This window comes from Chrysemys picta, chromosome 1, assembly GCF_011386835.1.
Source record: "Chrysemys picta bellii isolate R12L10 chromosome 1, ASM1138683v2, whole genome shotgun sequence".
Lineage (NCBI taxonomy): Eukaryota > Metazoa > Chordata > Testudines > Emydidae > Chrysemys > Chrysemys picta.
The window spans coordinates 202,405,204-202,429,139 of record NC_088791.1 but is presented as its reverse complement, the minus strand read 5'-3'; the positions used below and the strand labels follow the sequence as shown (position 1 = coordinate 202,429,139).

The 23,936-nt window shown below is 42.0% G+C and overlaps 1 protein-coding gene across 20 annotated transcripts in view; it reads right to left on the bottom strand.

Annotated features, from left to right (window-relative positions):
- Positions 1–23,936, bottom strand: part of CASK (calcium/calmodulin dependent serine protein kinase) — a 412,098-nt gene that overhangs the window by 211,090 nt on the left and 177,072 nt on the right. For all 20 annotated transcript variants that reach the window (XM_005301770.5, XM_005301765.5, XM_005301766.5 and 17 more), the window contains one exon: positions 9,339–9,444. In XM_005301770.5, coding sequence (XP_005301827.1) covers positions 9,339–9,444 — 106 coding nt within the window. The remainder of the gene's footprint in view (positions 1–9,338; positions 9,445–23,936) is intronic.

The following is a 23,936-nucleotide window of genomic DNA, read 5'->3' as shown; positions in this document are numbered from 1 at the left end:
CAACGTATGCTACACTCCATTAAAATGTTTATTTTTTGTTTTGGTTAAGAAAGAATCTAGCGTAAGCTAGAGTCCTCGACACACATTGATGATGTGGAGAGAAAGATGTCATTGTAGTTGAAAGGCAACACTTCCTTGTATATCCCCAGCACTCAAATGTGTGATGGCATGAGATGGTGCTCATACAGGGAGTAGGAACTACTCTGTAGCAGGGTTTTGAGTAACACTATGTTTTATGTAACATTTCATGTGGGCTGTGTCTTCATTATACAGTAACTCCTCACTTAACGTTGTAGTTACGTCCCTGAAAAATGCAAATTTAAGCGAAACGATGTTAAGCAAATCCAATTTCCCCATAAGAATTAATGTAAATGGAAGGGATAGTTTCCAGGGGAAACTTTTTTTTTTTTGCCAGACAAAAGACTATATAATATATATATATACACATATATATATACACACAGACACACACACACAGACACACCTCTACCCCGATATAACGTGACCCGATATAACACGAATTCGGATATAACGCGGTAAAGCAGTGCTCGGGGGGGGGGGGGGGGGTTGCACACTCTGGTGGCGGATCAAAGCAAGTTCGATATAACGCGGTTTCACCTATAACGCGGTAAGATTTTTTGACTCCCGAGGACAGCATTATATCAGGGTAGAGGTGTGTGTAGTGTGTATATATATATACAAACACACACACACACTGTAAGTTTTAAACAAACAATTTAATACTCTACACAGCAATGATGACTGTGAAGCTTGGTTGAGGTGATGAGATCAGAGGGTGAAAGAGGGTGGAATATTTCCCAGGAAACGCCTTACTGCTAAATGATGAACTAGCAATTGGCTGAGCCCTCAAGGGTTAACTCATTGTTGTTAATGTAGCCTCACACTCTACAAGGCAGCACGAATGGAGGGCGGGGAGACAGCATGGCAGACAGAGACAGAGACACACACCCTTTGTGTGTGTGTATGTGTGCGTGCGTGTTAGTGTGTGTGTGAGTGAGAGAGATGCGCATTTCCTGAGCCCTGTCATGTGTCCCCCCTGCTCTATGGAGATGGGATAAGCGGGGTGCAGAAGCAGGGGGGAGGGGGACACCCTGACATTAGCCCCCCCTCGTCCCTTCCTCCCCCCACACATCCGCACAGCAAGCAGGAGGCTCCCGGGACCAGCTCTAAGGTAGTGGGCAGGAGCAGCACATGGCTGTGGGGGGAGGGACAGCTGAACTGACAGCAACTGATAGCCTGCTGGGCGGCTGTTGCACAGGGAACTTAGGGGACCGGGGAGTTAATGAGGGGCTGCCAGTCCACCCTGGTTCCAAGGCCCCACCAGCTAGCTGCAATGGGCTGCTCTTCCTGCAAGCAGTGGACAAAGAAGGCGGCTGCCAAAGACGTTATAAGGGATCATTGCAGAAATTTAAGTGAGCATGTTCCCTAATTGATCAGCCACGTAACAATGAAACAACGTTAACCGGGACAACTTTAAGTGAGGAGTTACTGTATTTGCAAATGTACTAATGAAATTACTTAAGACAGACTGATGATTCAACATGTTGAAGTCAGAGTTTGAGAAACACTGCTCTAGGGTACTGAACAATTTTAGGGTCTATGCACAAATTGCTCCTAGATGTTCTACTGTGTTCATTACCTTAAATATTAAGGCTCTGTCTGCACTGCATTTTCTGTTAGGAAGCTGTTTTTATATACACATTGTGACATTATGCCCCCATATTCTTCATAGAGATATAGTTATATATATATATGATATGATTATGGCATAACTATGATACATTTTATACAAGGGATGTTGTCAAGTCCCCATCATTGGAAGCTTTTAAAAACAAGTTGGACAAACACCTGCCAGGGATGGTCTAGGTTTACTTGGTTCTGCCGCAGCACAGGGGGCTGGGCTTGATGACTTCTCAAGGTACTTTCCAGCCCTACACTTCTATGATTCTAGGTCTTAATCAGGACAAGCTTTAGAATTTTGTTGGGAGTGCTTAACTCATTTCCATTTAGAGAGAGCACTGTAAACCCCTTACGCCATCTCATTCAACCACAGTAATACCACCACTCCAAAAATATAATCAGTTTCTCTGGGACAATCTTCTCCCAAGTATCAGGCCTGCAGGGAGGTAAGTGTACTTCCTGCATGGCCTAGTGTAGCATTTTTCAAACTGGGGGTCCTGCCCCAAAAGGCGGTCACAAGACTATTGTGGGGGGTAGGGAGGGGAGTTGTGCAATCACAAAAAATAAGTTTACCATATGTCCAGGTTTTCCCAGACATAGGCTCTTTTTTGGTCCTTGCTCGTCCTTTTTCCTTGCCTTCAGAGCTGGGTGGCTGGATGCCCAGTTCTGAAGGCAGTGCTGCCGCCAGCAGCAGCACAGAAGTAAGGGTGGCATGGCATTGTAACTTAGCTCTGTAGGGATCTCCAGGGATACCATGAAAGCTATGTCCGGTACCATTGGGGGGTGGGGGAACGACATCACAGCCTGAAATATTTTCAAAGGCGGGCCCTGAAAAATAGGCTTGAGAACTCCTGGTCTACATTCTTTGCCTCACCTTTGTGAGGAGTACTGTTCCCACAGCACTGACTGCAGGAGTGAAAGTGAGCTGGTATGGGCCGGTACTCTGTACCGGTAAGAACCCACACCAGCCCACATTAAAGCGCTGCCGCAGCAGCACTTTAATGTCCCTGCCCCTTTTGCCTCCCCGTCGGCGGCCCTGCTGGCACAGGGAACTGTACAGCATAAGCTCATAGAGTTCGCCCCCCCTTCCCATGTGGAGAGGAATATGCAACAGCCTTCGCCCCTTGAGTTACAATGTTGCATGCATTTCACTCAAAGTCACTCAAAGCAGATTACCTAGTAAATAAACAAAATACAAATTAAGTCTACGATACTAGAAAGATAGGATATGAATTAGCAAATTCTCACCCTGATGGATGATACAAGCAGGCTGCAGATTCTTAAGGGACAAGCTGCACTTGCTTTACAGCTTGGAATCCCCAGGTCTTTCAAACACAGGCTAGAAATCCCTTTTGCCTGGGTTCAGCACTTCCCCCAGTTCAGTCTTTGCTCCTCAGGTGTTTCAAGGAGTCTTCTTGTGTGGGGAGTGAAGAACGACAGATGATGTCACTCCTCACCTTATATAGCTTAAGCATATGGTGGGAACCCTTTGTTTCACAACTTGGTTCCCAGATCGATTTGTGGAAAAATACTGACATCCCAAGATGGAGTCCAAAGACAATGGACTGTGTTATAGCTTAACCTTCCTGTGGGCATTTTGGCCAGGCTTTAAGCAATGGCTGCTATTTCACAGTCCATTGTCTTTGCTGATGGGCCATCAGCCCTGTCTGGCTTCTTCACTGTTGTACCTGAAAGGCTGGCTGTGGTTGTTTTCCAGAGTAAGCCCAGTTGAAATACAGATCCCTAGTCAATATTTATAACTTCAGATACAAAAATGATTCATGCATATAAATAGGATAATCATTCAGCAAATCATAACTTTTCAAATGACTTCACATGACCCATCTTGTACAAAATATATCATAATTATGCCATAATTATATCATAATATCATTGTGAAGAATATGGGGTGCAGTGTCACACCACCAAACAGTAAACCCCCTCGTTTCCTCTACCCCCTGGCACAAACCTTACCATTACCACAACTACCATATACCGCATACCACACACCACAATCTTAACTTGCTATGGATGCCAGCCTTTCATTACCAATTTTATCAAACTATCCCTCCACCCCCTTCCCCAGCACAACACATTACATCCTAAACATCCACGAAAAATAGTGTTAGGAGTGGGTACTTTAGTAAAGAGTATATGGAAAAGGGAAGCTAGAGGGAAGGGCAGAGTTACAGTTACAGCACATGCAGTGTACAGTAGTTGTGGTGACAGTAAGGAATGTCTGTGGATGAACGACAGGGTATCTACTTTTTGGTGACTTCCCTTTTCATTTCCTTCCATTCTGGATTTGAGTCAGCTATGTTATGTGTGTAGCAAACCTAACTATTTCACAGTGAAGATTTTTGTATATTAATATTAAATAGTAATAAGATTATGCAATTAAAAAGCCAATTAAGAGTGTTTGTACCATAATTCTGAGCTACTGGAATGGTAAAAATAGATGTAAACCCTTGTTTCCATTTCCAAATTTTTAAATCCTTATTAATTACCACAATGAGTGTCCCTGAGGTGTACATAATCATTTTATAATAGTGTAATTAAGTCCCTTGGCCCATGCTTTGGGACTTTTACAGAATAAATAAAGCACCACAATCAGTACTGCATGTAGTTTATTGCTTAGAAAGAAAAAATATTTTGCAGTCAACATACCATAATTTAACAGACATGGCCTTAAAAAAAACCAAAATCTCAGGCAATGATTTCTTAGGCCCCATCTTTACTGTCCTCCTACCATCTGATTCTCGTGTTCAGTAGGGTTACCATTCGTCCGGATTTACCCGGACATGTCCTCCTTTTTGTGCTAAAAATAGCGTCCGGGGGAAATTTGTAAATAACTCAAAATGTCCGGGATTTCCCCCCTCCCCGGCAGAGCAGAGCGAGCGGCTGGGAGGGCTGCAGGAATGTCACGGGCTGGACTCCGGAGCAGCTGTAGAGGAGCTCTGCCTCCTCCCTCCCTGCATTATGAGCCGGCAGCTCTCCCCGCAGCCCGGCTCCGGCAGCACTGTGCAGGGCCAGGGACCGGGTTTTGTTGTGCTGGGGAGCGCAGCCACGTGTCCGGCTCGCACAGAGCCCAACACCCTGTTCTGAGCAGCAGGGTAAGGGGGCCAGGGGGCAGGAGAAGGGGCAGGGAGGTTCTGGAGGGGGCAGTCAAGAAACGGGGGGGGGGGTCGGGAGTTCAGGGGGGGCTTTTTGGGGGGAGTGGAGAAAGTTTTGGGCAGTCAGGGTACAGGTAGGGGGTAGGGTCCTGGGGGGCAGTTGGGGGGGGTGTCTTAGGAGGGGGCAGTTAGGGGACAAGGAGCGGGGGAGGTGGGGGGCTGGGAGTTCTGGGGGGGAGCTGTCAGGGGGCAGGAGTGGGGAGAGGGATCGGAGCAGTCAGGGGACAGGGAGCAGAGGGGTTTAGATGGGTTGGGAGTTCTGGGGGGGGGGCTGTCAGGGGGTGGGGAGTGGTTGGATGGGGCGTGGGAGTCCCAGGGGTCTGTCTGGGGGTGGGGGTGTGGATAAGGGTTGGGGCAGTCAGGGGACAAGAGGCAGGGAGGCTTAGATAGGGAGTGGAGTCCTGGGGGGCAGTTAGGGGCAGGGGTCCCAGGAGGGGGCAGTCAGGGGACAAGGAACGGGGGGAGGGTTGGGGGTTCTGGGGGGGTGGGAAGTGGGAGGGGCAGGGGCGGGGCTCCTCCCGTCCTCTTTTTTGCTTGCTGAAATATGGTAACCCTAGTGTTCAGTAATAACCCTACCATACGTAGAGGTGATTCCATTAACACATATGTGAAGTCCAATTCTAGATATTGGTGGGGATGTAACACATATTGAAATTATGTGGCTTGATCTATTGTAAGCAGGGTAGGCCAGTAGCGGCCTAAACCATAAACATGGATCAATAGAATGCAGGGAGACAAAGAAAAGCAGCAGATTGCAAGAGCATATGTACATGCATGGCATGTGTGTGCAGGGGAGTGGCGAGAGAGAAAATGAAACCCCCATTGTTCTAGGTATGCAGGGTGGGGAGAAGAGGTGAACCTGGAAGGATTTAGAGAAGACAGAGAGCAAGCAAAGGCATTATTTTACTCTGTGTGTGTGTGGTTCTCCCCTCTTGAATATCATCCCAAAAGCCTGAAAACCATAACTCCTGTCCTCACCAGGTCCTTGGTCAGACTAGGAAGGGACACTACCATTTGGAAAAGAGGACACAAACTACAAGCTTTGATAAACTTGTAGAAGATGCTCAGTTTAGCATTCTTCTCAGGGGGTGATTTTTCTACCATTTGTAACTGAGTCTCCCCCTTCAAATTAGCAAACTTAACTCATGAGAACTAGTCATAACACAAATGAGATGGGGGGGTTCAGTCATTTTAAAAAAGTTACTGTTGAACAAGAAGATTGTAAACTGCTGAAAAATTTTATTTCTTAGCTCTCCCATAAGTCAATATGGGCAAACTGATTATCTTCAAACTAAAAGAACCAAATACATATTTTCATATGAGGTGAAATGGTTTTACAATTTAACATAAGTATCTAAACTGCCTCAGTAAACTTTTATTTCTTTTTTAAAACCAGTAACATAAAAACAAAGAAATGCTCACAAATGATTTGAAAATGCATACCTTTAGAGTCATGAACAATGCCTCACACTACAGTCAAAAGGTGGTTTCCATATATTTATTTCCCCTTTTGTCATCCCTCCTGCCCTCCCATTACACAAAATGCAGACCCCACCCAATAAACAGATTCCTAATTGGGGTGACGCTTGTTCCCAGGTGCACTCTGCTAGGAACCTCACACCTAGCACTGAATAGTATTGCCACCCCTATTATGGGGGATTTAAAGAAATACTTCCATGTTTTTATTTTGTATCCAAGACCCCCATATAATATTTGTACTTAACAGACATGTATTTGTATATTTAAAAAATGAGTACTCCTATACCACTCCAGACTCCTGAGTAACATCTCTTCTAACCAGTAGGTGGAGGTAGACACACATTAATGAATGAAGTGTAATTTTTGTCATCTTCATCTGATCCTGAACTTTCCCACTTTGAAAAAGTGTTTCCCAGCATTAGATAACAGCATTTTACAAACTTACCTTCATTGTGTTAGCAAAACTTTCCCTCACATTTAAAAACAAAACAAAAACAAACAAAAAATATCAAAAGAGGGCAGAAAAAGGAGAGTCTCAAACAGTTACTGAAAGTTTGCAGGAATTCATTTTAGGTAAGTACACATTACAGTTTCTGCTTCATTTCTTTGCTTTTTGGGATTTTATCTACATTTGTGACATTACACATTTAAATTAATAATCTAATATGTGATGACAAACCACAAAAAACAATTTTAATAATGGTGAAATTTGTGTGATGCTAATATCATGCCCAACATATGTGTCTTCTTTCCTGTGATCACTTGAAAGTTGGAGGCTAAGACCAATCTTCTCTGCCCATTTAGCTCTACATTAAGAATACAAAGAAATGTAAAGCTACATTTTTTTGTACAGGTTTCAGAGTAGCAGCCGTGTTAGTCTGTATCCGCAAAAAGAACAGGAGTACTTGTGGCACCTTAGAGACTAACAAATTTATTTGAATATAAGCTTTTGTGGGCTACATCCGAAGAAGTGGGCTGTAGCCCACGAAAGCTTATGCTCAAATAAATTCGTAAATAAAGTCTCTAAGGTGCCACAAGTACTCCCATTTTTTGTACAGTAACTCCTCACTTAATGTAGTTATGTTCTTGAAAAATGCGACTTTAAGCGAAACGATGTTAAGCAAATTCAATTTCCCCATAAGAATTAATGTACTAGGGGGGTTTAGGTTGCAGGGAAATTTTTTTTGCCAGACAAAAGACATTATATACATATACAGTATAAGTTTTAAACAAGTTCTAATCAGAGGATTGTCTGGGGCACTGCTCATGAGCTCCCTGAGCTTCTCCTAAAGCAACCGTGTCGATATCAGGTGGGATATTTCCCAGGGAATGCCTTGCTGCTAAATGATGAACTAACACTCAGCTGAGCCCGCAAGGCTTAATATGTTGTTAATGTAGCCTCACACCCTACAACGCAGCACCAAGGGAGGGAGGAGACACAGCATGGCAGTGGCTGCAAACACTTCCCTGCGGAAACTGAACGTGATGAGGAAAACACACTATCCCGCTGAAGCGCACCACTCCCTCCTCTGGACGGCGCATGCACAGCTGCAGAGGTACAGACTTTCCAAAGTGCCAGGGATGGGGGGTATTCAACCCCCAGCTCTGCCCCCAATCCAGCCCCCTCACCCCGAGCATGCTGCATCCTCACTCCTCCCCCGTCCCCCATCCCCCCCCCCGAGAGGGAAACAGCCAATTGCTGCAGGCAGGCACAGGAAGGTAGGGGGGAGTTGCTGATCTGCGGGGCCCGCCCTGGTCCCAAGTCCCCACCCACTAGCAGGTGGCGGCCAAAAGACATTATAAGCAAACATTGCGCAACTTTAAACGAGCATGTTCTCTAATAGATTAGCGATGGAACAATGAAACAACATTAACCGGGATGACTTTCAGTGAGGAGTTACTGTACATGTCTGTTTTGCTCTGAAGTCTGTTGATAGAAGTGTGAAGTCCTGAAAGTGTTTGAGCACAACTAATTCAAAGCCTCTGAAAAAAATGTTAAAATTTGCTGTTTATATTGATATGGACTATAGCCATTATTTTGATAAGAAATGGCCCATATTTTTAAACTGGAGTGCCTAAAATCAAACTCCTAAATTCATACTCTGATACCTAAACACGTGGTCTAATTTTTCAAAGGTGCTGGGAAAGCTGATCTACTTGTGAAATCAATGGGAGCTACAGGTACTCGATGTCTTAGAAAATTAGGCCACTTTTATGCAGGTGCTATCTATATATTGAAGAGACAAGCCTTAGATATCTAGGTTTGAAAAATGTTGTCCAATTCCTTTTTTTCAGGTATAATTTTAAAAAATAATTTAGAAACAGCCTGCTGTAAAGTGAATTTAGATCAATTTTTGGATGATCATTCAACAGAATAATTTTGTTGCATACCTCTCAAGGAAGCATTGCAAACTAAATTAACTTTTACACTTAAAACATACTGCTTTTAAAAGAACGTGTCACCAAAAACTGAAGCACTTTAAATGTATTCACTAAGAATTGAGAAATCTCAATTTAAATCTACAACCAAAATTAAAAATTGGAATGATTTAGATTATAATGTTTTATGCTTAACATATGTCATTACTAGAGCTGAGCAAGTAATACATTTTTCAGTTTGCAGGCCAAACCAAACAAATTTTTAAAATGGTTTTGTTTCACCTGAACAATTTTTTTTTCTTTTTGTTGATTCATTTCATTTCCAGTTGTTTTACCTTTTATTTATTTTTGAAATAAATCCAGCTAAATTTCTAAAAATGTTTCAAAATGAAACATTTTGTTTTGAAAATGTTGAAAAGATGTTTTGACTTTAAAAAAAATGCCTTTTTTTAGCCAAAACTATTTACTGAATTCTACATGAATTCACAAATAATTCTGGTTGCCCTGTAACTGCAATTTTGGCAAAGAAACTATTCACCTGAAAAATGTTGCCCAGCTCTAGTCATTACTCAAATAACCATGATAAAAACCAAGGAGGAAACTTACAATTCGAAAACCATATAAAGCATTCCATCTGAACTGTATGTCTCCAATAATTCAACAATATGGGGATGCTTCAGCATGTGACAGATACTGGCTTCCCTCTTCAGATCTGTGGAAGATAATGAAAAGTGTTATATTAGTTGCCTTGATCACAAACTGATAGTACAATACCAAGAAGTTAAAGATCAATTAGTAAATTAAAAAGGACATTCTTTGGGAAGGTTGACATCTGACATTATTTCCAAAATAGTCTTTAGCCTTTGTAACCAAAATTGGCAAGAGAGCAATGAGTCACTTTCTCTTTTCTGAGAGACTGTTTTTCTGGAAAGAGGTAACAATTTTTCTGAAACATTAGTAAAGGCACAAAATCGGATCTGTTAGTGGGAAAGTACAACAGCAGCTGTTATTTCTTTTTCTAAAGTATAGAATTAGCTGATTATTTAAAAAACTATACACCATATTTTGAAAAATTGATTTACTCTACTACATACTAAGGTTCATTAGTTTTGTAATACCCAGCTACGCATGTGTAATCCATGCTTCTGTCACTCTTCCTTTAAATGGTAGTAGTCAGGTTTATTGCCAGAAGAATACAACAGCTGTCCATTGACTCCAGCCAGTCTGGGCTAGAGGGGGGTAGGGTGGCCAGACAGCAAGTGTGAAAAATCAGGACGGCGGTGGGGGTAAGAGGCACCTATATAAGACAAAGCCCCAAATATCGGGACTGTCCCTATAAAATCTGGACATATGGCCACCCTAGGTGGGAGTGTGGGGGGGGGCGTAGGTAGTCAAATCCTTGGAGCATGCTCAGTAGGACATTTCCAAGGGTGGTGGCCAACTCCACTCCCAAGTTTATAAGAAAAAAAAGGCATCAAACTTCAATTAGTTGAGACAGAGCCATACCTGAGGGGGGAAAGAGATTTCTCCCCTGAGGGCTGATGCTCACGCTCACAGGCCTGCTTTTACTAATTGCAGCAAGAAGATAACCACAAGGAGAAAGATACCAGCCTATTCAAAGAACTGGGTGTTTGCTGCTTTTTCAGCTCAGGACAGTGTGTGGTGACATAAATGCCAAATCAGTGGTGCATGTTTTAAATGCTTAGGATTTGTGGCCTATGTACTTTTTGGTACTGAAGAAATCTGTATGTTTGATGCTATTATTTTTCTTTGCATATTATTTGTTGTATTGCTGTAATGATAAAATCATGTTTAGATTTATGAGGAGTCTTAGTTAACACTCAAATTGTCGTCTTATAAACAAAGTTTTTTTGTTTTAGTTTGTGCAGCTTTACTACATTGTTGTTTTTATCCCAAACTGGGGCAACTCAGGCTACAGGCATCCACGATGGTCCAACTTTGCATATTTATCTTATGTATTATTCTCCACAGGTGGATGTTCTGCTGTCAAAACAAACAGACTGACTATTCCTGCAGTAAAATGGAATTACAGTGGGTACTTATGTAATCAAAGTAGTACAGCAGAGGCCATTCAAAATCAGTCTCTCCAATCATTCCCCCACTATTAGCACAGATATACTCAAAAGATGCTTTGATGAATGATGCATTGGCAAGTGCTGACTTTTAATGATCAGCACTGTAAGAACACAGTTTTGGACACGGCAATTACTTTTAATTTAAATTCCCAGTTACGATCATTGAGTACATAGTGCCTCATTTTGATAGGTTTCGGAAATGTACCCTGGAACACAAAAGCTATGTACAATCAATAATATTTCCTTTATTATTTACTCAAATAACCTTCAGAACAAATAATAGCACTTGGAAGCTTAAACAATACATAAACACTTCAACTGGGAGAAAACCAAATTAAGTTTGAAATCATTACTATATCCTCTGGAAGAACAGCTCCTTTTTAAAAACAACACAAGAGTGTGGATGAGATCCTCAGCTCCACTCTGGTCCATTTAAGACAGGTAAAACGGCTAGCGCCACTTAAAGGGCTCTAAGAATTCCAGCTATCACTAAGGAAGAATTCACCCTGAGCAGGAACAGAAGAAAACAGCAGGCACAGGATGTGCCCTCAGGACCCCCTAACAAGCCCGGATGGGAGGGGTGTGTTGGGACGGGGCTGGAAACAGGCGGAGAATGTCAGGGGCAGTGCCCAGCACTGCAGAGATTCTGAGCAGTGCTACAGCCAGTAGGGCAGCCCGGAGTAACTGCAGTAATTTAGCCCCTGGAGCAGCCCAGGACTGGGAAGCATCTCTTCCCTCTGGGAGGCAAATTTGTGCTTCACCTCTCAAAGGCACAGCACAGACTCTTACCCACAATTTCTTGGGGTCAGTCAAAGATATTTAATCCAGCAATATCCAGAAACTGCACGCTACTCTGAAAAATTGACAGACAGACATACATACAGATGCTTTAATACCATGGTGGTAACTGTAGTATAAAAACCTAGATAGGGACCCACCTCCAATTAAGGATGCACTCACTGTCTCTGCAAACAAACACACACATATTTTTCAAGTCAACTTTAATGAAGCTGTAGATTGTATGCTAGTCAGGATTCTGTGAACGTTCACCTGAGTTTTAATAGCATGTTTTAGTTGAAAATAAATGAATTTTGGATTAGGGGCAAACGTGATTTTTTTCACGCAAGTCATTAATGTCCAGTATCCTTAAGTGACTTTCCTATTACATGCAATCCTATACAGTCCCTACAGAGGAAGGGGGGTGAGCAGGCAGCAACAGCTGCAAGTGAGTGTGATAGAGTAACAGAATGCTGCAGGGGCTGGCTGGCTGTCTCAGCCTAGGAGTAGGGGTGCCTAGGCCAAGTGGAACTTACCCAAAATTTGCAAGGGAAGAACTCAGTTTAAGTAAGATTTGTGTGTAGGCCTTTTTTTGTTACTTTAACCCATTTCTCTGACTACTGTGTTCCTGTTAATTAATAACACTTTGTTTTGAAAATGCTGAACTGTATCACTGCATATATTTTCTGGTCATAAAGCTCCTAAGAGAGAAGGTTACTGAAAGAAGCCAAACCAATTTGGTCTTCCTAAATGAGCCATGGTGAGAAATCGGGGCGCTGAAACCTACGGATCCAGTTTAAGAGTAGCAAAGTCATGGGACTCCTCCTTAAGTGCATTGGAGGCCCAGAGCCTGTCCCTGCAAAGGGTCACTCATGAGAGACTGCAGAAAGGTACAAGAAATAGCACACACTGTGATCCATGACAGACACATTCCTAGTATTTTACAAATATGTATGATTTAGATTCTAGAACCTCAAAAAAGGCACCATCTAGTTATGCTATATATGGTATGTGTGAGACACACCACCCTGGAACTAGGTACTTAATTGATGTGCAAGACTAAATTGTAAAACTGTGCTTACTCTAATAAATGGAGCCCCACCCTGCTATTTTGGGTCCTATGAAAATCAGCTCGCACAGACATCAGCCCAGAAACAGCAACTGAGAAAAGTGACACAAAATAAAATGGTTGACAATTCTGGGCCAGGAGCCCATCAGGACTCTCCAGAAAGCAAAAGTACCCCCAGCACCCCAAAGGTCTGCCTAACCTGTATGCCTGAGAAGCAGCCAGCTGGTGATAGCCAGGCCAGAGAAGAGAAGGAGGAATGACTGGGCTAGGAGCTGTACTGGCACACCATACCTTAGAATGCACATGGCTAGAACAATCCTGACATGCATGCTGAGCCCAGCACATTGCTTGGGGTAAGGCAGTTGGCAGTATCAGGAGGAGGAAATACAGCCTCTCAAGTTGCTTTTGGTCAGAAAGGTAAAGAAGTAACCCTAATTGTATTGTATTCAGTTTGGAGGATTGTTATTTGATAGAGGAAGCAACTGATTATTGCTTTGGGAATTAGTTATTTCTTTGCATACACCAAATTACTCCTGACTCCCATGCTTTTTTCTTTTATTCCTGACTCTGCCTATAGCCAGTCTTTTAATTTCATGCTTTCATTTCTCCTAAAAATGTGTTGTTGATTTCTATAAAAGACAATAACTAACTGCCTTAAAGGGCATCTGGGCTGCATATTTATTTATTCACCTAGACTCTCACAGGAGACACATAATTTAACACAATCAGCAAGTTTAGAGCTGCTACCTGCACTCAAACCAAGAAGCACAAATAACCCAGGGCCCAGTGGTTCTAAAATGGGCCACAGAGACACTTAGGAACAAATTGATTCTGCTAATCTTGGAGAAATGAGGCCAGAGATTTTTGGGGGTGGGGGAGGAAAAGGGGGAAGAGTTATGGCTACAGAATTATTTTTTAAAATTACCATTTAGGACTGATCTCTCAGCATCAGATTTAAGTACAGCAAAGTTTGCTAGTGTTCATAGGAGCTTAAAAATGTAGGATACTCCAGAGAAGATTATACTCCTGAGAGTTACTTAGTAGTGATAAACATGCTAAAGACTTCCTTTCCAGAAAAAAAGAAAACAAAACAGGTACATGAACAGTTAGAAAAAGAGTGACTTGTAAGATCAGAATGAGTCTCTGGGCACAGATGATCTTCTAATCTACCACCAGTTCTAGTTCTTTAAAAAACATTAATGCCATTTTATTTATAAGATTTTATATTTTGGTTCTGAAATATCCTGGACCTATAGGGAATTCTTCAGGAAATCTTAAAGGAGTATTAATCAGTCTTAAGGAAGAGTTGCCTATTGCAGATAATTGCCTTAAACCTTTTGCTGCTACCATGTTGTTTTTTGTTTTTTTATTAAATAGAGAGTAACAAATCTTAGAGTCAACTTTTTACAATGCATCCACTCAGAACAAAAAGAGATGGGCGAACCACTCAAAAATAAGTACTTTTATTCCATTACTTGAAAATTAGATAAGTCTCGCTTTCCCCTGTAACTTTCCACCATTCCACTTACTCCTATCAGAAGTATTTATTGGGGAAGGTGGCAGCCAACAAGTTAAATAAAGGTCAAATAAATTTTGGGAGAAGCCAGGGCTTTTTGGGATGGTAAGAGCTGTGTCAGAAGAAGGGAGACTATGGCAACTTTAATGACTGAGGAAGAGGAGAAATTCAAAAGATTTGGCAATTCAAATTAGCACCAAAACTTTGGAGTTTCACCAGTCAAAGCGGGCGTATTTAACACAATGGCTTTCTTCAGACTTCAACCTGCCACTTCAAAGGTTTCTAAACGAAGAAAACATTTTAGAAAGTACAGAAAGCAACATTTAAGTTAAAGTGCATTTTTATTAATGCAGCCATATTATCAGGGCCGGCTCCAGGCACCAGCGAAGGAGGCAGGTGCTTGGGGCGGCACGTCCGGGTCTTTGGCGACAATTCGGCGGCAAGTCCCTCAGTCCCTCTCGGAGGGAAGGACCCACCACCGAATTGCCGCCGAAGAACGAAGCGGCGTGGTAGAGCTGCCACTGAAGTGCCGCCGATCGCAGTTTTATCTTTTTTCCCCCCTCCTCGCTTCACCACTTGGGGCGGCAAAAAAGCTGGAGCCGGCCCTGCATATTATTTATGATAAACTGGCCAACCTGCAATTTGTATATATAGACAACATTCTCAACTCTTACCTTTCTGGCTAGATAAGGCTGCCTACTCTCTCCTTGTACTGTTTGTGTGGACAGGAACAAGAGTCTTGATACCAGGGAAGATAATCGTAAACCACTATTACAAAAGTACATCTTTCACTGGTTTTCTCTCTCAACAATTTGAAAATAGTTATTCTGTACACTGAAAAGAAGAATTTAGAGAAGATTTTGAAGAGAAAGAAAACAAAAGTACATAATTTAGTGAATAAATTATGGGGTGTTAATTATGGGATATATAGTCTTATGTGCTAGTGGGTGGTACGTTTCACTTTTCATTTAATTTCAAACTATCAAACATTTGGAAATGCAGGATATAGTGCTGTGTCCCATAAATAACAGAAATAAAAATGCAGGTATGAACACAGGCTTGGCATCATCAAAAGTGCAGTACATAACCAAATGAACAGAGTGTGAACAAAAAAGAACTTTTCTCCAAATAAGAATCAATGATTTGCTAATAGAAAATTCAAAATCCTCCAGACTTAAAAAGACAAAGGCAGCAACATTAACTTTAGTGCATGGACTACATTTAGAATCCCTGCCTGTGCTGAATTTTATTTTCAGGGAGTGGAGCATGGAGGAATTTTTTTTTCCTTTACTATACCTGCAACAATTGAACGGCAGGAAAATAAGTGGTTTAAATAAGATGACGACACAACTGGAAGTGGTTTTACTCAGCAGGTGATCTGACAGCACACAGAGTGAAGCATATAAAAGATCAAGAAATTACAAATATAAAAACAAAAAAACAGATTTAAAAGCTTCTACTTGACCAACGAACATGTTCAAGCTGGTAGGAAGACTTCAACGGCAGATAGCTGAGTTGCAGATCACAGTATTTATCAGTGATGTAACTACAAGTTGACAATTTCAGATGAAGTAGTAGATATTTCCCCTCTGAGAATAAAAACATCTGAAAATTTTTAAGAGTGCTAGCCTCTTCACTATTCACAGAGAATTAACAAGGGGAAAAAACCCAGACTTGTGTCTCTTTTCCTACCTTTAACTTGAATGAACTAAATCAGAAGAGGAATAAATATATTCAAGTCCCTCTTCTCAGCAAAAGAAAAAAATTCTGCTTTTTTTCCTCATCAAAGCAGTTCTTAAATTTTCAATATATAATTGAGATTAAGAAAAGTAATTTGAAACGTTTGTTTTTCTTAAAAACCCAGAGTCCACATGACTCTCATATACTTTAAAAAAACCTGTCAGAACTAGAGCAACCATCTTAAAAAGGGATGGTAGAGACTGAAAGGCACTACCACATCCCAAAAAACTACAATGCATTTTATTCATTTAAAATCAAGTAGGAAAACCTGTTCACCATTTTATAAAGTGGACTTTAAGTAGAAGTCATATACTTCATGAAATCTTAATACAAATCTTGAACATACTTTATTTAAAATACATTTTTATAAACAGAATAAGCACGAATAAGGAGTTTTACAGGTTTCTTGGATTTCTTTTATCACACTTGTAAACGTGCAAATTTACCAAATTCAATACAGTAACAAATACATTCTATAAAATAAAATATTTGTTGCTAGAATTAATCACAGCATGTTATCAAGTTTATGTAAATCTGAAAAAAAAAACATACATTATACCTACAGATTTCCCATTGGGGGGGCAACACAGATCATAATATGAAATTGTTATTCAGACAATAGATCACCACTGAACACATACACTGTCTTTTTAAAAAAATTGCAGAGAATTAAATGTACTCTTATCTCTAGCCAATTTTCAACTTTCTTATTGGTCCAGATAACACAGAATAGACTCATGGCATAAAAACAGAACATTTATTCCACCTCTCTAAATAATTAACATACGCCCAAGACCATCCACTTACTAGGTCATCAAGATTTTGTAGAAGAATATTCTCCCTCTGCACTCCCCATAAGTCATTCAAAGCTGATGATGCCACCAAAAAATTGTTATATTATACTGTATAGAACAATTAAGTAAATTACAGGGCTATAATTTCACCAGAGGTGGTTGTGATTTCAAACATCATTGGCACAGCAGCTATAGAAATTGTGTTTAATGTTGTCTACATTAGCTGGTTGCTTGCCTGTGTAATAATCTTAGAATGTTATAATTCTGCATTAGCAGTGGTGATTTTTTCTGGGTGCATGTGCGCAAGACAAACAAGAATGATAGATTTAATACCTTCCCACCACAGACAGTGTAATCCACTTAATAGGGATGTCTCCCACAAAAGCAACTTAAATTCTATGAATCTTAGGTGACCTGAAAAGGACTGATTTTTGTTTAATCATTCATGTACTTTTTGTTTTCTTGTGATTTTTAAGGTAGGCTACAGGGGCCAATTACCCTATTAGGTGGCAACCTGAGGGGGCATTAAGACTGGGACAGAAGCCTTAATTAGAAGCAGTTCACTAGTGCAGGAACAGGCAGAGCCTATATAAACCAGGAGGTTGACAATAGAGGAGGCTGCTGGGAAAGGCTGCAGTCTCTTCCCCTGGGAAGAGGGAGGAGTGTTTGGAGGCTGCAGAGATGCATAGACTGCAGTTGCTCCCTCAGAGGAGGGCGTGGTGAAGCGGGCAGACCCAAAGATGGAAGGGAGAGTCAGAAGGTTAGGACAGGGCTCAGGGAAATGCAGCAAGGTACAGGGCAGACTGCTGACTACAGGGTCCCTGAGCTGGAACCCAGCAGAGAGGGTGTACCCGGATTCCCCAACCACCCACTGGGGAAGTGGCATCGGCAGGGCAGTGAGTAAGAAGACTGCCTGAGCTTGTTTCTGACAAAAGACTTCCCTAACCCCGGAAGGGGGAACCACAATAGTGACCTAGATGGAGGGCTGAAACACGAGGAGGCTGCAGCAGCCCTTGGGGCAAGAGAGGGGCTTCAGACAAAGAGACAGAGGGACAGTGTGCAACTGCAGGAATGGGTGCCATACCTTCAGTGAATAGAGCACCACATCACAGGGGGTGGAAGGGGATTTGCTTCACTGGGATTTGCTTCTCAAGCTAGTCTGACAAATGTCATTTTGTGCATTTTCAGAGCACTGCACAAGGTCCACTCTTAGGCATCCAAATGTAAGGTGGTGATTGGGGAAGATAGGGAGGGGAATTGTTTTTTGTGGTATTGTCCTTTTGCTTTTGTCTTTGATATGAAGTCTATGCACAAGAGACATTGTGCACCTGCATTCTGAATTACATTGATTGGGTATATTTTATAAAAGTAAACCAAGAGCAGCTAATAATTCACACCTTCAGCGCTAAAATAATTACTGCTTTGTAAAACCACAATGCTGAAAGGGAAACATAATTAGCTGACTTTTTGTTTTTAAAAGGATCTTAATCTCCTCTCCCCAAGAGCTAAAAAAATGATGGGTCTGTCTAAGCTAACCACCACTATGTTGGAGGATGTCATTATAACATAATGGGGTCCCTTTACTCAGTGAAAATGAGTTTTAGACTTGCAGTGTAGATATGACAGAGCCACATCTCTATCAGTCTTGAACTATTCTACAGCCTTGCTGAAGTCCAGTGCTATAACATGGTTCTCCTCCCTGTCTATGCTGCATAACCAACACTATGTTTTAACATATCAGAGTACTACCACGCTGTAACTGGGTTTCCCAGCATGAAGGTAATTACAATGTAGATGGGACTTTAAATCACCACAGTTATCAGCTGCTCACCATTCTTTATCAGAAAAAGTTTTATCTTGAAATACAGTTTATTTTGTTACTGGATTTTGTCTTCTGCTTTCTTCAACCCAAGTCAGGAAAACAGTAAGAATATTAGAATCTACAAAAACTTTCATTTTACCACAAACAATTCCATTCATGCGGCACTCAGGCTGTCTTAGGACACCATAGGGATAAAAGTGTGGCATATTGCAAAAAGTCATTTTTCAATAAATACAATACCCTACTCAGATTATGGCCACGAGCAAGAAAAAGAGGAGTATTTTCCAAAATAATTAATTTAAATGAAATTCTGCAAAAATAAATTTGCCAGAAGCAGATGATTGATTATGAAAGGTTGCAAGACTGTGTGGGTGATTTCATAGCTAAGGCCAGGTCTACATTTAAAACTTACACCAGCATAACTATGTTGGCTAGGGGTGTGAAAAAAACCATACGCCCAGCAACATCGACAGAACCTCCAGTGTAGAGAGAGCTACGCTGACAGAATAGAGCTTCTGTTAGCATAGCTAATGTCATTTGGGGAGGTAGTACTCCTATACCAGCAGAAAAACTGTTAGTGTAGACCTCTCTACAATAGGGGGCTATGGAGTGTTGACATAACCTAAGTTTGTTACTCATTAAATCTGTTTATAACAGAAATAATCAGTCCTTCTCCCTCTTAACCCTATTCTCTTCTTTTCTGCTTCAAATTTCTCACGTGGTCTCTTGCAAAAGATTATTTTAGAGGGAACAGTTAGTGGCACCTATATTTAGGTTACTAACACTTTCCTTTATAAAAGATTCTTGCAATCTTCTTTTTGAGAAGATCTAACACTTTCATTGTTTGTGGCAGAACTTTAAAATTTATTAGGAAGAAATCCCTGGGGGCAGAGAATTGCCTTTTCTTTATTCCATACAGGTTTAGCAGAGTTACAAACTTTTGAAAAACCACTACCCATGTCATCTGTGATGTCAGCAAAATTTTGGCTGCATTCCAAACTAATGAAACAAGACCATTCTAATCTAGGCCAGGTCCACATACCACCAAAGCAGCAGCAGCAGCAGACGACACTGCACTCTCAACCCTGGAAGCATACAGCCTGGCTTTTGAAGGAGTAGCTGTAGTAGGCGAGAGATGGAGCAACAAGATGGGAAAGAACTGGACTGCACTCTGACAATCCCCCTAGGCCCAGCAAATTGCCACAGTGGCCCATCTGTCACTGCCTCTGTTGAGGGAAAGGGAGGATGAGCCACGCTGGGCCAGGGTCTCTCCCCTGGAAACAGCATATGACCCAGTGGCCTGTCTCTCTTCTGGAATAGCAACATTCTTCTCCCATTAGCGAATATAGTTAGTTTTGTAGCTCAATTAGAAGAGTTCTGTGCAGTAAATGTTGAAGGTTCAGGGTTCCACCCCGCTCATGATATAGAATGGGGGTGGTGGTGTTACAGTTGCATATGAAGTCATTTGAGGATGCAGAGAGGATGGGGAAGGATATTTACAAGATGTTGGTGCCCAGTGAGTCAGACCTTCGTTATTAATATCTGAAGCAGAAAATGTTGCCAGCTTTACCTGAGCCCACCATTAAGAGCTTCTTTAGTATAGCAGGCACTATAGTCTCCAGTGGGCACACACACATCTCCTGACATGGAATGTGGAAAGGATTTCCGTTCATCAGTTTTCATCAATAGATCTCAAGATGCTTGACAGAGGGGAAGAGTAGATGGGGAAAAGGTGGCACAGAGGGGGGGCAAATGACTTGCCCAGGATCACTCAGCAGGCCACTGGCAGAGCTAGGAATAGAATGCAGGTCTTCTGAGTTCAAGTCCAGTGTGCCTAGGCCACACTGCCTCTGACAGACACTGGCTTCTCCAAGAACACACCCGGAGCATGACAGAAGACACAAGCAGCTGCCTAGTGGAAGAACCCTGAAGCCATGGCTGGAGATGGGGAGGAGGATGAAGGCACTGCTGAAAGGATTTTCATGCATCATGCCTCCCTGGAGGCTGGGAGGGAGTTGGGAGAAGTTGGGTAGGGACATACTTCCCTTCCCCTCCCTTCGCCCCCCACCACTCTTTAATTTGTTTGGTTTCAAACTAAATGTGGAAAGTACAACTTGTTTTGCTCTTTATTAGTTTTGTTTACCATTGTGTGTGGTGTTTACTGTTCACAGAACGAACAATTACTTACCCCACAGTAAGCATGGTTCTTCAAGGTGCTGTAGTCAGTGTGGACATGAAGGGCAGAACAGCTGCGACCCTCCCTCAGATCTCTCGTAATTCAAAACTGTATTGATTGAGAATTCCAAAGAGTGGGGAGGGAGGGTGTTTCATGGGCTCAACACTGATTAAAACGTTTTGAAAAACAGCAATTACTGTCGGGTAACCAACCATTCACTCTTCTTCCACATTAAATGGATTAAAAACTGGCTGACAGATGTCAAAATGTAATTGTAAAAAAGGAATCCTCTTCAAGCAGGTATGTTTCTTGTGCAGTCCTGCAGGGATCAGTTCTTGTCCCTAAACTATGTAACATTTTTACCAATGACATGGAAGAAATAAAAATTTGCAGATGACATAAAAGTTGGGGGAGTGGTAAATAACGAAGAGGACAAGTTACTAACAAAGAGTGATACGCATCAATTGGTAAGCTGGGCTCAAGCAGACAATGTATATTTTAATGTGGCAAAATGTAAAGTAAACAAAGAAACAAGGAATGTAGGCCAAATTTACAGGACAGAGGATTCTATCCTGGGAAACAATGACTCTGAAAAAGACTTGGGCATTCTGGTGGACAATCGCTGAACATGAGCTCCCAGTGTGATGCTGTGAGCAAAAGAACTAATGTGATCCTTGGATACATAAAACCAGGGGAATCCTGAATAGGAGTAGAGAGGTTATATTACCTCTGTATTCAACACTGGTCCAATCACTGTTGGAATACTGTGTCCAGTTCTGGTATCCACAATTCAAGATAAACTGACATTGAGAAATTCAGAGAAGAACCACAAGAATGATTAAAAGGATTAGAAAATACGGAGAACAAAATGGGCTCTTTAATCTAGCAGATAAAGGTATAACAAAAAAGCCAATGGCTGGAAGTTGAAGCTACACAAATTCAGACTGGAAATAAGGCTCAAGTTTTTAACAGAGAGAGTAATCAGCCACTGGAACAATTTACTAAGGGTTGTGGTGGTTTCTCCATCACCAGCAATTTTAAACTGAAGATTGGATGTTTTTCTAAAAAGATAGGCTGTAGTTCAAACTGGAATTAAATTTGTGGAAATTTTATGGACATGTTATGCGGGAGGCCGGACTAGAGGATCACCAGTGGTCCCTTCTGGCCTCAGAATCAGAGTATGTGTCAACATAGATCCTGCTGTAGGTGATCAGCAAGCAGTATTGCCTCAGAAGAGTGGGACTGAGGAGCTTCAGCTGCATCAAACAGTGATTCTAGTACTGCTTTTCTGAACTTGGCATATGACCTAGCCACTAAGTCCAAGGCACAGTGTTTGAAAAAAACAAAGTAATGGTTCTTCCATGTTACCACCTTATAGATTTCTGGTATGGTCACACTTCTTGAAGCAGGTGGAGGATGCTGCTTGTCCTCTGGAGGAGTGAGCCTTGATGTTCAGTGAGAGAGGACACCAGCCAACTGGCAACATAGTGAGATACATTGTGTTACCCATTTCAATATCTGTGAAGAGATGGCTTGACCTTTAGAACATATGGCTATGGATATGAAAAGATAAAAGCAACAATCTGAATGGTTTGATCCTGCCAACATAATAAAGCAGGGTCCTAGACATAACTAGTACAGTATATGCAATTCCTTTTCTGCTAGTATTGAGTATGGCTTCAGGCTGACGACAGGTAGGTTTCAAGTATCAGAGGGGTAGCCGTGTTAGTCTGAATCTGTAAAAAGCAACAGAGGATCCTGTGGCACCTTTAAGACTAACAGAAGTATTGGGAGCATAAGTTTTCGTGGGTAAGAACCTCACTTCTTCAGATGCAAGGTAGGTTGTTTGACCAGATCAGATAAAAATATGAGAACACTTCTGGAATACACTTTGGGTGAGTCTTAGCGCTACCATGTCCCTATGGAACAGCATGGGGGGAGGGGGGGGTTTCAGCCATAAGTGCTTGAAGCTCATTCACTCTTCTGGCAGGACTGATAGCCACCAGGAAGACTGACTTTAGAATGAGATGGTAAAGGGAGCATTTAAGAGAGGTTCAAAAGGAGGCTCCCTGGGCCTCAGGAGGACTAAACTGAGGTCCCAGGCAGGAACAGAGTTTCTGATTGCTGGATAAGTGCATAGTAGTCCCTTGAGAAACTTCTATACCATAGGGTGAGAAGACCAAGACTGACTGTACAGATAGATGGCAAGCTGACATTGCCTGTAGGTGGGTCTTAATAGAGCTGAACAAAACTCTGGCCTGTTTTAAGTGCAATAAGTAGTTGAGGATTTTTGGCATCAATGACTAGACCATGTTGGGCCACCCATATCGAAAACCTTTTTCATTCAGTTGGGTACATCCTGCTGGTAAATAGTCTTTTGCTCTGAACCAAGATTTCCCAGACTCGTAAGGAGCAGTCCTATCTGTGGTACTTAACCAGCCAACAGTCATGCCATCAGGTGCAGTGACTCTAGGTCTGGATGGAGTATCTGAGCTATGGCGCTGTGAGATCAGGTCCGGATGGTCTGTAAGCTTGATAGGAGGTTGAATGGATATTTATAACAGGTCTGTCAACCAAAACTACCTCGGCCAATATGGGGCAATGAGAAAGACCGTGGTTCTATATCTCCTGATTTTGGAGATTCCCCTGATTATCAGGGTAAATGGCAGGAAGCAGGCCTCTGCTGCACTGTAGAGGGAAAGAATCTAGTAGCAATCCTGAGATTAGTCCTCTCTTAGAGCAAAAGTTCTGACATTTGGCATTTGCCTTGGGGGCAAACAAATCTATGAGGAGGGATCCCCAGTGGCAGAGCACTGATTCTATGACAGACCTCTGCAAGGACCATTTGTGGCTGGTTACTGACTGCCTGCTCAGGAAATCCATTGGGTTGTTGCTGACTCCCACAAGATGAAGGGCCATTGGGGTCACTGCATTCAGTTGGTATCATGACCAGAAGTTGAGGGCTGACAAACAGACTAGGAACGGGTGCCCTCCTATTTATGTAGTATGTGGTTGTCATGTTGCCTGAAGATTCGCACTACTGAGTTTTAGAGAACAGACAGTAATGCCACATAGGCTAGTCTGATAGCTCAAGGACATCCTCATCATGCCATCTGGACACTATGTCCCTTGAAGCTGCAGGTAACCCAAATGGGTCTCCTAGTCTGTCCCTGATGCGTTCCTGGACAAAATCTTCATCAGGAAAGGGCCTGAA